This window comes from Falco peregrinus, chromosome 9 (genome assembly GCF_023634155.1).
Source record: "Falco peregrinus isolate bFalPer1 chromosome 9, bFalPer1.pri, whole genome shotgun sequence".
Classification (NCBI taxonomy): Eukaryota; Metazoa; Chordata; class Aves; order Falconiformes; family Falconidae; genus Falco; species Falco peregrinus.
The window spans coordinates 21,373,047-21,388,938 of NC_073729.1; the positions used below are offsets into that span (position 1 = coordinate 21,373,047).

General features: G+C 45.5%; 1 protein-coding gene across 2 annotated transcripts in view; it reads left to right on the forward strand.

Annotated features, from left to right (window-relative positions):
* The window catches only part of IGHMBP2 (immunoglobulin mu DNA binding protein 2), a 43,537-nt gene that overhangs the window by 13,635 nt on the left and 14,010 nt on the right, over positions 1-15,892 (forward strand). The window contains exons 7-9 of one of the 2 annotated variants that reach the window (XM_013301157.3): positions 1,731-1,878; positions 4,217-4,391; positions 15,332-15,514. In XM_013301157.3, coding sequence (XP_013156611.2) covers positions 1,731-1,878; positions 4,217-4,391; positions 15,332-15,514 — 506 coding nt within the window. The remainder of the gene's footprint in view (positions 1-1,730; positions 1,879-4,216; positions 4,392-15,331; positions 15,515-15,892) is intronic. The other variant, XM_055813691.1, reaches the window with a different exon arrangement.

Genomic DNA, 15,892 nt, shown 5'->3' on the forward strand with positions numbered 1-15,892 from the left:
CTGGTATCTGGGGATCTTGGCTCACAGTGTGCCAGGTACTGTCCTTGGGGCTGACTGACAGTGCTGTTACCTCTGGACTGGGCTCCCTGCTCCCTCAGCTGCTTTCAGAGCTGAGTCAGTCAGATATTTGGATCTTAATGTCACCAGCCAACATCACGGAACAGTTGCTATTTTTAATTTACTAACCAGATCTTTTTGCAGAACAGACATTAAACTTGGCTCTTCAGGCACCATCAGTTTTGCTCTCTAATCTTTGTTTCTAGCAGAGAGGAAGTCGATGCTAATCTGCTTTGTCCCTTCAGCTCAATGAGTATCAGGGCTGGCACCCATACTGTCCTTTTAGATTAAGCTAGGGAAAAGATGCCTGTGTGATCATGTTACCTGCGTACCTGTTTGTGATCCCTCCTCTGTAACTTCTGAGCCCATCAGCCAATTGTGACTACATTTGACAGACATGTAGAGGTTTCAAAGGTATTAAATACCTACAGGTTTAACCAAAACAGGTGGCTGAGTGAGACACATGATTGTCTTTCTTAGTGAAAAGGTGGCCATATGAGCTGGACCATGTTGGACGCTGGAGAATCCATCTGTACAGGGGATGATTATAGGAACCATCAAATCTTATTGCTTTGGCTGCGTATAAAAGCTTGTGTATGCAATCTTTTCAGCTTTCTCAAGTCATCAGCCTTACCTCCAAGGAAATAATCTAAATTTCCATCTGAGAGTGTGGGTACCTTTCTCAAGGTGACTTGCAGTGAATGATAGCTTGGCTGTTGTCTCATAGCTGCTGGTCTGTAGCTGGGGAAGTGCTAACAACCAGTGGTGATGATTTGATGTGTTAGATATGTTTAATAGGCGTTGCTAAAAAAAGCCATGAGCCTGTCTAGATATTGCTCTCAATCATTTATAGCAGCTCAGAGATGCCTTTTTAAAAATGCAGGGCTGCTGCTTTGGCTGGACATGGCACAGTCAACCTGGGGAGCCCTCCTGCTTCAAGGTCACTTGGAATCAGAAGGTCCCTGCTTGCCCTGAGTAATGGAGCAGAATGATATAGGAAGTCCTGGTTTCTCCCCTGCCAAAGGCACAAGACCCTTCCTCCCATAAAAACCTAATCACCATTATACATTACTCCCTGCTTTGTACCCAGGTGCTTTGACTGATGCACAGACTTGGCCATTGGATGGACTGAAGCATCTAACCTTCTCCCTGCTGATCTCTGGGGCATTGGGAAGGTACAGGGCAGAGCAGGAAGGGCTGAACAGAGGATTTAAGGACAGGGAGTTACTCTCCAACACTTTATGGTCACAATCCAAGACTATCAGAGTCTGCAACCAGAGGAGTTTAAGCATGGACCCGCTAAGTTGAAGAAATCACTGTCTGGACCTTGAGTGATGGTCTTCCTGCTGATGCTCCCGGATGGTCTGATGGGCAGTGATATTCTCATTTTGCTGCTTCATGCTCAGAGCCTGGGGATGTATTGATACAGTTCATCTTTTGCACAGGCAGACATACTCTTCATGCTTGGAGCCACACTGATTGTGGGAAGGGCTTTCTGTCAGAGAGAGGGAAGAGAAGCCAAGGTTTAGTGGGGCTGATTATGATGAGCCAATGTATCGTGGTGGACATAGAGAAGCCATGCTGTGTTCAGGTTCTTTGGTTATCCGAGAAGCTGAACATAAATCCCTAGGACTAGAAAAAGGTTGTTCTATCTTGATTTTTCTGTTCTATAGGCAAAAACTAAAAAGGCTCAAGACAAGGGAGAGCGGAACCATTTTCTCAGTGAAATTAAGTCACTGAGAAAGGAGCTGAAGGAACGAGAAGAAACTGCCATGGCTGCAGCCCTTACCCATGCAAGTGTTGTCCTTGCTACGAATACAGGTATGAGATCCCGTTTTTCTTTGCAGTATTTTACCTCACTTGTCAGGATTCACATAAACTATCTGCCTTGCAATGCAGCATCGTGCCAGGGTAGGAGGGAGACAGTCTTTCTGCTCCAAGCTCCTGGGAGTTCAGTCAAGTTTGCTGCAAGCTCTCAAACTTCTCCACAGTGGGATTCTCCCAGCTTACACTCTGGCATGTGATGTTGTTGTTTAGCAAAAAATATGGGTCAAGAAGGGCCTTTGGTGTGAGCCAACGTGGCCCATCTTTGTTAATTCTGAGTAGGAGCTGAGCTTTCAGCGAGTAGGCAAGTGCTGTTGGAGGTGTGCAGCAGTCTGCTTATTGATTTTGTAAGTCACGTGGACTTGCTTTCCTGCATGGTTAATTTCCATGGCTGGTTGAATACAGCACGTTGCCATAGGCTGCTCTCAGTCTGCTGTATTTGGTTAGTTCTGTAAGTCACCCAAGTGGTGTAAACAACATTTAGGGAACAGTTCCAGGTATTCATCAGGCAGTGCAGGTAGGTACATCTGCACCTGCAAGTAGGAGAGTAATACCCTTGTGATGGAAGGGGAACATAAGTGCTTCAAGTTTAACGTGTGCTGAAGTGCTTTTCTAGATCAGATGTATAATACTCCAGGGCCCACTTAAAATCTTCAGATTTGGTTGCTGAGGGATTATTTGCTGAAAGGAAACATTAATAATTTTAGGTCATAAAAAAAGAACCTCATGGGGCATTCACAAATTACTAGTGTAAAGATTAAAGGGAAGATAAATCCTTCCAGTGCATTATTTGCTGGGAATTGGCCTTTCGCTTCTTCTAACTTTGCCTGAAAAAACAGGGGGAGGTTTCCTTTTTTCGGTAAAACTGGTATTTTGTGTTGATCGTTGTGTTGATCGGATGTGATTTTCTCCTGGGACTCAGGCTTGCTAGTCATTGTGGAGGTCTGTGCAATTCTGCTTCAGCAACAGGCAGTGGTCAAACAAGGGGTTTGGATTTTGTGTTTTCATCAGTTAAGCAGTCTTGGTATTTGTCTGAAACCATGTAGTTTGATGGGAGTTATTTATGCAAGCCAAACTGTTCTGTTGCTAGGTTCAGCAGAGAGAGAATTTAATCATGGCAACACACAGGGACACCAGTGACCTTTAGATAATGGGAGTTCAATAAACTCAAGTTGAGCTGCAAGGCTGTAAGGGAAGAAAACTGTCTGCACAGCTGCATGCCATGTTGATACAGTCTTTTTAGATAGAGAGAACCTCTTTCTATTTCTTTTCCTTCCACCTTCAGCTTGTAAAATTGCAAAAGTCAAGTTCAAACTGTATGGCCCTTGTTACCAGAGTGGATTCATATAGGCTGGAGAAAAAATTTTAAAGGAAAACATGGTATCCCAGTTGACAAACCGTAACATCCCAAGTGATGCAAAACTGTAGATGCAGTAGGATTTACAGTGGCAAAGCAGAATCACCCCTAATCAGAGCTGCTTTCTGTGTAATAGCACAGGGGCTTTTGAAAAAAACATTTCTGTGAATGCCGCGAATAAAAATCTCCTTGTCTGGCATGCTGGCTTCTTAATCCTCCTCTCTTCCTTTTGCATCCCTTTTTCTTCTGAATTGCAGTGATACCTTTGGTGTGTCTGAAATGCATAGTTCTGTCCAATACATGGATCAGTATCGGTTCCTGTCTGGGTTAGAGCAGGACATGCATAAGAGTTATTTGTTTGATGTTACAAGTGGATGCCTGATGTAAAAAAAGAGCCCTTGCCGTGGTTGTCTGATGACAGTCTCCCATGCTTTCCCTTCTCCTACTGCCATGAGGAAGGACAGAGTAGAACAGCCAGGGCCAGCAGGGCAGAGGACTCAGGGCCTCCATGATCCTTCCCTCTCGGAGTGTCCCTCAGTGTACCAGGCAAGGTCAATCTCAAGTCTGTCATCCTTTCCATTGTGGTTGATGAGAAGTTCTGTTTGCATTTGAGGGCAGAAGGAAAGTGGGTGTTCATAACTGCTTTCGTTCCGCTTCTGCTTTGAGTGAAGCATTTGAGCATATTGTTCTGTTTGTCATCTGGGTTTCACTGTTGTTTTCAAAGATACTTGGAAGCTTTCAGGCCCAGATGCCAGGGCAAAAAAGGACAAACAGAAATTGGCAAAAACAGTCTGACATACACATATATATGTATATGTATTTGGCATGGACTACAGAGCTGAATTTCTAAGTCTCTGCAAAGAAATTTAATTTTACCTACCTCCTTCAATCACATTTAAAGCATGTGTGGTCTGTTTTTAAAACAGGTTGCATGTTTTGCTGTGCTCCCCTGCTAAGCTGTGCACTTTCTTTAATTAGGTGCTTCCTCTGATGGCCCACTAAAGCTGCTTCCTGAAAATCACTTTGATCTTGTGGTGATAGATGAGTGCGCTCAGGCCCTGGAAGCCAGTTGCTGGATACCTCTGCTGAAGTCTCCGAGGTGTATCCTTGCTGGGGATCACAAACAGCTTCCTCCCACCATCATCTCTCACAAGTAAGGAGCGGTTTGTGTTCACGGGTCCTCCTGTTATTTATGCAGCCAGATGCTTCTGAATGCCTCAAGTGTCAAGACATTTCATTAATGTGGATTATTTATTGGTATCCCCCATGAGTTGGGTTTGGTCACGCAGCCAGAATTACATCAGACCTGTTTTACTGATAGTAACTGTTTAACGTTTAATGCGGCTCCATCTGAGCAGGCTTTCTTATCGCACAAGGCCGTGACAGTTGGTCGTTTTACCTGCTGCTGACCGAGCCACTTAACAGCAAAGTCTGTGCAGTCAGCGTGGTGCCTTTTGGGCTGATGAGTGCCTGCTGGGCAGCTGCTCCAGGGCTTGCAAGGGTTTTGTGTTTGCAGACAGGGAGAGCAGTCTGACAGGCAGCCTTTGGCCCCACTCTGGAGTTGCCGGGAATTCTCAAAGGTGTGTGCATCTTGCCTGTGAGGCTCTCATCTGCGTGGGAGCAGAGACGTGGCCTGCAGGAGTTCACACACTGGATCAAGTTTTGTAGGAACAAGGTGGGTTACCTTGGTAGAACTGCTACAGCAAACCTCAGGAAAAGATGGTTCTGTATCGAATCCTGGCTGTTCTCAGTGGGAGTACTGGCTCACACAGTGACAGGGAGCTGTCTGAAACACGATGTGCTCGTTTTGCAGAGGTCCTCCAAGCTGCATCAGGGACACCATCCAACAGCTAGAGTCCCAGCCTGATCCAAGATTGCCTTTTGCTCTTGTCCCACACGTACTTAGGAGTTGTGTGCCTGCAACAGGGAGGATCCTCTGCAGAAAAAGCAGGGCAGACAGGGAGGGTGAGTGCAGTGAGGCAGGAAGAACAGGCAGAAACTCATGCTGAACTGTGTTTCAGGGAAATCTGTTACACTGGGAACATCAGATGCAGCTCTGCAGCATCACAGAAACAGCTCTGCTCAAAAAGGCTGTGTAATGTGGCATTCGTCCACTCACCGCTGTGGCCTCTGCACAAGAGGCTGAGATAAACAGCAGATAAACACTATGAAATCAGAGGGTCCTTCCTGGCTGGTACTGCTGTGGGACTGACAGTTGTTTTCTGTGTGCTTGTCTGCATCCTTCCATCAGTCACCTGAAACATGCCTTGCTCCAAAGAGTTCAATGCATTGAGCTTGCCTTGCTTGCTTTCATTTTTCTCTTCATTGAGACGGAGTACTTACACTATGCACTACTATTAGATTACTCGAAGTTGTGTGTATTTTGACAGATGTTTTCCCTGAGAGACGTCATCAGCAGAGATGTTTTTCCAGTCCCGCTTGCTTAACAGCACTGTGCTTGAATTCTTTGTTTTCTCTCTTACACAAAGTAATTTTCAGACTGGTTAGAAAAGTTGTTCAAAAAATGGTTTAAAACAATCACATCATCTATTAAAACTAATAAAATGATAAGCAAACAGAAGGTGAACAAAACAGAGGCACAAATTCTGGTTTCACTGACCAGTATTTAAATGTAAGTTTAAAAATACTTGTTTCATAAAGTTTTAAATGTTTGTTTTTAAGTTTTTCTACATGATGTCTCCTTGTACCTGGTAAGAAGGGTGGCCTGGATTACCTACTCTTTCCTGACTGCAGGTTTTGTGGAGCAAAGTCAGGCTCGTACTCAGTTTAATCCAAGTCTTCCCTTTATTAAATTCTGCTTCTGTGGTTTCACATTTATTTATTTAATGTATTAATGTGGGAGTTGGCCCACCGAGATGCTGCGCTATCACACACACCACAGTGATTATAAAACCTCACAGTACCTACAACACACATATTAAGAACAATTAGATTGTGGGAAAGATCTGTGGCTAGCATAGATTGCCTGTGCTTCGAGGGGGATACTCCAAATAGAACCAAGGAGCCTTTGGGTAGTTTAAAATATAAATGTGTGCATAGTTATCTAGCTTTAGATCTGGAATTACTGAACTGTCATTGTGCAGAAGCAGAGAAGTAGGGCTGACTTCATAAACTTTCTCTCCTGCTTCCAAAAAATAATGAGCAAGATACGTATCTGTGATCTCACTTTAATTTTGAACAAGGGAAATAAAAAGTCCAAGGGAGGCAGCAGCTCCTGGCAGGTGGCTAAGAGATGGTGCAAATAATGGTAAGGCACTGGATCATTTTCTCATTTTACTGTTATCAGATGCACAGATACTTATTGTTTTGCAGATCTTGGCAGGTGATAAGCACACTCCTGCACTGTCTGGTGGAAGTATCTAGGCTGGTGAACTGCAAAAAGCCTATCCAAACCCCCCTACCCTTATCTCATTGTTTATTTACTGTGAGTTTGCAGGCTGCAGACCTGTGACTAGATTTTCCCCATCCGTAAACTGGGAATAAATAATTTTACCTCCATACAGAAGCCAAATGGCTAGTCAAGGCTGGGGAGACAGAGAGAGGCTGTAATCTGTGCTGAGCTGATGTGTTACTAGTCTAGGGTGGGAAGAAGCAGTCAGGGGCTAGAGTCTCATATGCTTAAATTAGTAGGCAACTGGTTTAATCTGGAGTCAGATAACAAAACTATTTCAGTAGAGAATTTTCAGCCATAAGAAAAAACCTCATGGGGCAGTCACAGGTGACTAGTGTGAAAGTTAAAGGGAAGATAAATCCTTCTGGTGCATTATTTGCTGGGAATTGGCCTCTCGCTTCTTTTAATTTGGCCTGAAAAAACAGTGGGAGGTTTCCTTTTTTTCCATTAAAACTGATATTTTTGTGCTGACTGTTGTGTTGATCAGGTGTGATTTTCTTAGCAGAGAGAGCTCCTTCTTCGGTAAAGAGCTCCTTGCCTGATGCTCAAGGTGCTTTTCAGAATAAGTATCTGGTTACTAGCAAGAAGAAATTTGCAGTTTGGTCCTTCTGATTTCAGGGTTATCATTTGTTAAGTGATGCTTAAGGCTTGTCTTTTCTGCCAGAGAAACTATCGTAGCTGCATAATGCCATGGTGTTTGTGCTGCCCTCGGCCTGCAGGACTGAGCTCAACTGCCATTCTGAGCAGCGACACTGGTTCGAGATTTTCACCCCACTCTCCGCTTGTGCCAGTAAGTTGTTCCAAATTATGAATAAGCAGAGAAGAGGGAGTTGGAAGCCCTTCCTCTGCTTATGCTTCTGGTTGTGGAAATGCACTTGTTCAGATCTCAGGCTCCTACCACAGCAGTGCTGATTTACAAGACCAGAAGCTTTAGGTGGATGTGTGTGGCCCCAAGTCAGCAGCTACATGCTAGCAAGGCAGACAGGGCTGCCCAGCCCCAGGAACAGAGCCTAGAGACTTATTTTTCCCAAGACTGTCAGATTAAGGGTAAGACATAGTAGAAATACCAGCTCGGGGGTGAGTGGGTCTAAGGCTCAACTGCTGTCAGTTTGGGCCTCTCTTTGAAATGAAGCAATTTCAAAAAAAATTCTTTGTAAGAGCTCCAAAAACATCATAGCACGTGCCCAGCTGCTTTCTTCTGCTCTGTCATAATGGCTGATGCCAGGAGCATTTGCTGGTGCTGCATCGTGGAGTCAACAGCCAAAAGCTTCTCATGATAGGACCATCTGCTGCAGACCTCCTCCTCATCCTGCTTGAGGAGTTAGGCTTTTCTCTCCCTCAGTTTTGAGTTCATGTGACTTTGCAGTGGAAAGCTGCCACTAGTTTGCATCTCTCCTTTGGTCACAGGTGATCATAACATCCTCTTTCTCCACCAGAAACACTGTTTTGCTTCTTAGATCCTATGGGTGTGACTTGGACCAAGCTTTTTGTCCTTGCTGTTCCCATTGTTTTTCTTTATAAAGAGCTTGACAATTTTGTTAAGCATTTTGCGTGTTTTCCTTCCATGTTTTTAAAATCCCAGCTGCACAAAGAACTGGTCTTTGTAAAATTAAAAGAGAGTGTGAGTAGAAGTCAGATCTTCTCACTCTTCAACCTTAGCAGGGTTACCAGCTGTGCAGGGAAGTCAGTTGTTCGGTGAGCTCACATCTCTTGTGGAGCAATCCCTTTTGGATGGGAAACCTTAAGAATGTTTAAGCACCGTGTCACTCTATGTCCTTCCTAAAGTTCAACTGATCTAAAATAAAATAAGGCAGAGAGAATGTGCGTCTGAATCAATAGTATTAACAGATTTATAACTTGGCCTGTATGATCTGACAAAACTTGCTACATTAAACAAAATTATGGCTCAAGGCATCAGCAGGTCCATGACCCAGGTGCTGGTCAGACAAGACACCAGTCACCAAAGCTCAGCCTTGCAGACAGTTGCCTTTTGGAAGATAAAGTGCAGAAGGCCAAGCTGACTTCAGCTTACTTGGAAGAATTATGGGCTGTGCTCTCAAATGCTGCCTGTCTACAGTTTAGCCTAAAAGGCAAAGCTGCTACAACGCTGCTGCCTGTGCCAGCCGGTCTTCTCTCAGTTCCCCAAGCAACTCTTGAAACCTATTAGCTAACCTGCAGCAAATCCATCAAAGTGTGAAAGCCTAGGAGATCTTCAACTAGAAACAGGTAACAAAGCAGAGACCTGGCTGTGTTCCTGCACTTGGGGGAAAGCTGCAACATGAACTCAACCACAGCAACTGCTACCAAAAAGGCCACACAGGAGGGAACCAGAGAAAACCCAGCTTGCTTTATTTATTATTAAAATATATTAGTTCAGCACTGGAAAACTCCATCTATTATCCTGTTGTGTTAGGCTTGGTGTATATAAGGAGAGATGGTCCCTGTTATGATCTGAATAAACATGGCAAAGGAGGAGGGAGGATTGCTCTCCTTATTTCATCCCACGTTGTACAGGAAACCTGTGGTGGCTGCTAGGACTGAGCAAGATGTCTTGAACCCCAGCTTGGGATCAGCCCGAGTCCATCTTTCCTGTCTTCCCCCTCACTTCTAAAGGCTGACATCCGGTTAAGTAAAATTATTCACAACTGAGTATTTTCAAGCTTTTCCCATTGCTCAGGTGGCCGACTGTTGTGGAAAATAAAGGTTTTTGAGCTATTTATGGCTTTACCTTTCATCTCAGTGGGAGTCCTTCGTAGCAGCCCCACAGGTATTCATTGCAGATGGGTACAGCGGCAGGTATTGACCATACATACAGGAATCAGAGTGGGCGCTCATCAGGCAGGTGCTGATCCAGAGTCTTCTTCTCTAGTCCTAGCCTCTGTTTGGGAATAGCAAAATTTCCCTCTCCTCTTTCCACGTTACCAACATGTCCCTCAGCTCCACTGGCTCTGCAGAGCCGAGGGCTCTTGGACAGACCATTTGAATCTGCAGAGGGCTTAAATAATATACTGCAGAGTTTTCATCCTGTAGAAAATACCTGGGATGACGTGTTATCCTGGTAGAAAACGAAACCACCTAATGCTGAAAGAAAAGTGTTCTTTCTTGCAAGCTCCGTTGTTGTCTAGTGACCCGCCCCCCAGCCAGCCTGTGAAGGAGGTGTTGTGCAGTGAGGTCCAGCTGGAGCAGCTGACAGTTTGTCTCAGTAGCCCCCTAATTAAGTGCAAAACCTAAGAAGTTTATTAGCTCTTTTTCCTTACAGATCTGAACCCTGGCCTCATTTTTAATTGCTGCCCAAGTGAAAGCATCTGCTGGATCGAACGAGGCACGTAACACGGCTTTCCTCTGTACGGCAGCACCCCCCCTGCATGACACAAATAAAGCAGAGGCTGGAGAGCACACTTTGTGCTTTTCACAGTCCTTGCACACGGTGAAATGCAACACAAAGGCAGATTCTTTCTCCCCTCCATCTTGTTAGGTATTTCCAGAGATCTAATTAAGGCACCAAATCACCTGCTGTCTCCAATTTGGTTAATGGAAAAGGATAAGCTATTTCCAGGGATGATTCATGCAGAGGGCTCAAACCCTTCTGCCTACCTTCTCCTTCTCCTCCATTGATGACAGCAGACTTGAAGTGGGTGGATTCCTATTTTCAAGGCCCCAGTGAAGGGTCTAAAGTTAGCCGGGATGAATCTGGGCTGACAGAAGGATTGTCTGTTACTACCCTATGTGAAGTTAGTCCTGCTTAAGCAGGGAGCTTCTTGGTTCTTTGTAGGAGCCATACTGCAAGTGCGATCAGACAGCTAGGCTGCCACACAGCTTGTGCTCAGTTCGGAGGGCCGGGCCCTGTCTGGTATAACTACCTTCTGGTTATTTGCTTTGTCCTCCATGGATTCAGCATTTATCAGTTATCAGGGTTTTTTACGCTGACAGACCTGGAGTTATCTCAGGATGCAGAGGGCGTTCCCCCCCCCCCCCCCCCCCCTTACAGTACATTCACCTACTTCTTGTCCGTACTGGATGTGTTTCTTCTGAAAGACCTCCCAGTGATGGCAAATGCCAGTTTCTGCTGTTCCATTCCCCACAGCTCGCTCCAAAGTTCACGGATATCAGCTTCAAGCCTCCTGCTGGGTTTTGGCCCAGTCCCAGGGAGTATTTCAATGCCAGGACACTTTCTGCTGTCTTGACAGGAATTTGTTTTCATTTTAGTCCTCATTCCATCCTTTTTTGACATCCCAATTAATTTGTCTCCACATCAGGGCTTTGATTTATTAATTCAATTTTATACTCTTCAAATATCTGCAGGTAGTTATCAGATCTCTTTCTTTCAACTAGTTTCTTAGACAAGTACTGGAATATTTTGCTGTCTTGTTTGGTAGCACTCAGTCTGGATGTCTCCACCATCCCAAATCCACACGTTAGTCCTTCATGCTCAGTGGTTTGCTGATGTGCACGTCAGGTCTAAATGGATTTGCTTTCACTTTTGTCACTGAAGAGCAAGTGTCAGGCCTTGGTTTTCCTTGGTAGCTTCCACAGCTGGAAAGAACAAGCTACCCTCCTCCATCACATTTGGAAGGATTAAAAAAAAAAAAACCAAACAAATCCACACTATCCAGAGAAAGGGGGAGTTCTGCACAGCCTCACTTACTACTACTTTACCTTTTTGTGAAACCTCTTAAAAACGTATACCAGGATAGAAAAGGCCAGGGCACAAAGGAAAGGACAGTTAATATTTTGCATGTCCACAACACCCTCAGCCTGGTTTTGCCATCCAAGAGCTTAATGCAGAGTTCTTGAGGCAGGAAAACACGCTGACATCCTTCTCCAGACTTTGCTGTCCAAATTCAGTGGTGTACAGCAGAAATCAGTCACACCCACATCTCCTTCTGTCTCTTAGGGAGGAGACCAGCTATCCAGAGGATGAATAAGAAAAGATATAACATGATTGATCCCTCCGTGGGAAACGCTTCCCTTTTTTTTCCCCCCCTAGTAACGATCATTCTTGACATCTACACGGCAGGCCGACTCCTCACACCCAGCTCATAAAGGGTATTTCACACCACAGCAGACACAAAAGCCTTTGAAATATTTGGTTCCACTTGGCTACAGCTATCATCATTAATCTGTAGCATTTCTTCCAAGAGCTGGAGGAGGAAGGCTTTCCTGTGAACAGCAGCAGGGCCTCATCCTCCCTCATTAGGATTGATCTTGGCACCCTCCCCACCCCAGGAAGGTGCATTTGAACAAACTACAGCCTTTTCCTCCACAAGAAGCAAGGTGAAACCATGTTAGCAGCAAACACTGGCTGCTGTGGGCTTATTTTGGTAATTTTAGGTTTCCTAGCTTTACTTCAGGTACTTTAAAGTCGATGGTCCTGAGTACCAGATGCATGAGTCTGTTTGTCCAACCTCCTATCCTAATTTAATTGCTCTAAAGCAATTGATACTTAAAAGAACTTTTGCTTAGTGCTCTTATGATTTTGTTGGCATAAAAATCAACCATTGTAGCAGTTAATTGAGCAGTAAAATAATAGGATATTTGTTAACAGGTAAAATACTTGCAAGCAGTTTAATATCCTCATTATTATTTTAACATATAATCTCATGTAGATCCCTGCAGTGGAAACTGTGCTGTTACTGTATAGAAGAGCACTATTCCTAAAGCTTGCTGTGAGGCTTAATGCCTTCCCCATGCTTTATTATGTATCATTACAAGAAACACTTCAGAGTATTTGTTGTTAAATAACACCAGGGTTTTCCTGCCAGTTCTCCATGAAAATCAGTTTTAGGCTTGCTCTTAGATTTGCAAGAATTTTTGAGCCAGGGGAAAGGAGTAAAGAATAAAAGCAAACAAGAGGTACCTTTGGTTGGTAAGGCTGCGAAGCCTGCTGCATCCCTGTAAGACTTTGAGAGCATCTTATATTGGTATCCCTCACTTCTTGCTCGAGTTGCCTGATGTGCCTTACACTGTCAGTGTCTGGCAGCAGTAGGACAGTCCCATGGGGTTTTGAGCAGAGTGGGCAGAGCCAAAAACCAGTAACACAGCTTGCCAGCAGCTCCAGCAAGCCATGATCCAGGTCTGGGATCCATCCAGGGGGTCCCATCAGGAGGTAGGCTAGAAACAAAGCCATGATGTGGGTCCAGCATCCATCCAGAAGATGCAGCTAAAGACAGGATCAAAATGACGTGCAACATAGATCCAGAGATCTCTCCATCCAGCAGACAAATCTAGGATATAACTCAGATATATGGGTGAGCTTATGTGCTGAGCTTATATGGGTGTAGGTCCCAGGTGAGGCTGGTCAGGGCAATTAAAGCCTCATGGTGCCCTCTTGGCTCTGGGAGCCAGGTCACTTGTGGGTGACTCAGCATGTGGCTGGCTTTTTCATTAGCTTGTCAGGAGGAGATGGCTGGTGGAAGGAACCAGAAACATTTTTATCTTGGTTGTAGTGGTCATGCTTTAAGCAAAGACCGAGCAAGAGGTGGGCTCTGAGTCCCCAGATTCCTGGGTCATGCAGGAGAAAGGGCCGTTCCTAAGGGAAGAGCTGTTTCAGGTAGGTGCTTGTGCCTGAGTGCGGACAGCTCTCCCTGTTAGGACTGCTGCCTTCCCTCCTTGCCTGGGAGACAAAGGCTGCCTTTTAGCGTGCCCGGCAGGTCAGAGCAGAGCTGGGAGGATCAGGCTCAGTGCCTTGTCGTTCAGTTGTGAGCCTGGAAGGAGAAAAGCTAACTCCTGATAACTGTAACAAGGTCCCAGCCCTATATCCTCCTCTTTCCCCTCATACCACCTAATCCCCTTCCCCTCCTGAAAACCCAGCCCCACCGGCCTCTTGCTTTTCTCCTGTGCTGTCAGCTGAGAGCATAAGGACCTCTGTAAGTACATCAGTGTCATGCCAGTAGCAACGCTGGCGCTGGGGAGCTGTGAAGGCTTTATGGCCAACCTTCGTGTGGTTTGTAATCAGCAGCAAAATGCACTGCACAGCTGGAAACCTCTGCTGCATAAAGTACAATATCCGTATTGCAAACCTGCTAACCCTCCTCCTGGCTTCTGCGCCTATGTGTTGTTTAACGCTTGTTAATATCACAACAGCCTTTGAAAAAGCAGTGCTGTCTCCAAAGTCCTGCAGTTGCGTCCATTCAGAGTTTATGACCTGTTTTTTCCTTGTGTGCTGCATTCTGTGATTTAGCAAGGAGGGCTCAACTTCTCAGAAAGATCTACCTTCAGTTTTCTCTCTCTGCAGTTTTAATGAATTTGCCGTCTCTTGTTCTTATTTACCAAGTGCCCTGTCGTTAATGTGACAGGGCTGGCCAGTACAGCAAACAAGACACTCGCTGTGGTGCCAAGTAGTAATGTAATGCCTCCCACAGCAGTAATTGGATGGGTGCTGTGCCCCTTAGCCTTGACAGAAATAATTTTACCGAGCTGTTCCTATCATAATTTCATCATCGTTGTGCTTGTTCATTGTGTTCCAGTAGCAACCGGAACCCCTCACCATGAACTACAGTATTGTACAAGGTGCTTGACACACGGTATGAAAAAACTCTTTATGCTCTGAAATGCTCAAAACACAAAATCAAAGTACAACAATTCTCGTCCTTCCTCAGATAGTACCGTTAGGCGATGCTTCTAATAAACCCTTTTGGTATGGCGAAGAGAAAGCAATTAGGCTCCTGAGAGGCTTATTTCATTAGGAGTTTTATTAATTTGTGTCACAGATATAAGCACAGGACCTTTGCCAGAAATGATGGAGTGTTGGTTTTCTTAATGGGTAATAAAGCAATAAGCAGTGAAATGCATTAGCGCGTTAGTCTGGGGTGAGTGGCCAAGGAGTAATGAGACTGCTTGAGTAGCAAGTGTCTCGATGAAACATTAGCAAGGTCTGGCTGTGTTGACGTTAAGCATTTCAAGATTCGGGGTCGAGCTCTGATACTAATGCATTAGGTGATTCTGATGCTGTTGGTGACCTTGCAGTAATGTCAGCGTAATGTTACACTGACAGCTGCAGTATCTAGAGCTTGTTATGAGCAGCGTGACTGAGGATGATGATGGGATGAGCTTACAGGTTAAGAGGTTTTTGTTCTGGAGCTGTTTCCCCAAGCAGGGATCTTGGGCATCCTCTCTCAGCTTTTCCCAACGACACTGAGCAGGTCTGGGTGTGAGAACTGACGCTGCAGGCAGGGATAGCCGATACCATTTGCATCCCTTGCGTTACAGGGGCAACACGCCATGCCATTTTCCCACGGGAAAGGGAAGCAGGCATCTCTCCACCCTGACCTGTTCAAGCTGATCTGATCTGCCTGCAAGGCAGAAGTCTGTCCCTGAGGGTCTTCAGCCTGCTGGGGAGCCTAAGCTGAAAGATAACACTTGGGACCCTGCAGCCTTGTGCTCCCCTCCCACTGCCTGTTGGTACCCGAGCGAAACAGAGTAGGAAGGCCAGGGAGATAACACCATCCCATAACACGGGGGTGCTCAGCAGGGTCCAGAGTAGGTGTTGCAGGTGCTCTGGTGGCATTGCAACTGAACACCATTAGCACTGGTCAACACTGCGTTCAGTTCCAGCTGCAGCACTGCCAGGGCTACAGCAGTGTGAGGCGCTGGTTGAGTCTTTAGCCCAAAGATGGTTACATCTGTGCATTAGGTCATCACCCTAAGCCAGACTCCACTTCTGACTTGCTTTTCCCATGCAGGGCTGCTGCCAAGGGCCTTTCACTCAGCTTGATGGAGCGTCTCATCAAGAGGCACGGGGAGAAGGTTGTGAAGATGCTGACAGTGCAGTACCGAATGCACCATGCCATCATGCAGTGGGCTTCCTTGGAGATGTACGGCAGCCAGCTCACTGCTCACCCATCAGTAGCCCAGCATTTGCTTAAGTAAGTGACTTGCTCTTCACTGGTATGATAAGATGTCTTTTTCATCCCACCGCATGCAGGGTTTGTCCCTTTCCTATCACGGAGTTTTCCATTCCTCCTGACCCTGCAACAGCATTTCTGTTTCATCAAGGAAGCATTACTTGAGGGGGTTGTCCTTTTTTCCTATCTAACAAGAAGTTATGCAGAGTTATCTTCTGTTTCCTCCTTTGGTATGATAAGCAGCAAAATAAAATCTCCTTGCACATGGTGAGAATACAAGAAGGCCTGGCCTGCAGGGGACGTAGGACCATACACCAGTCTTTTATTGTGTTTCCACATGATTAGGAGGACTAGGCTGTGTCCCATCATTGGCCCGAACGTCGACATCAGAAAGATCAG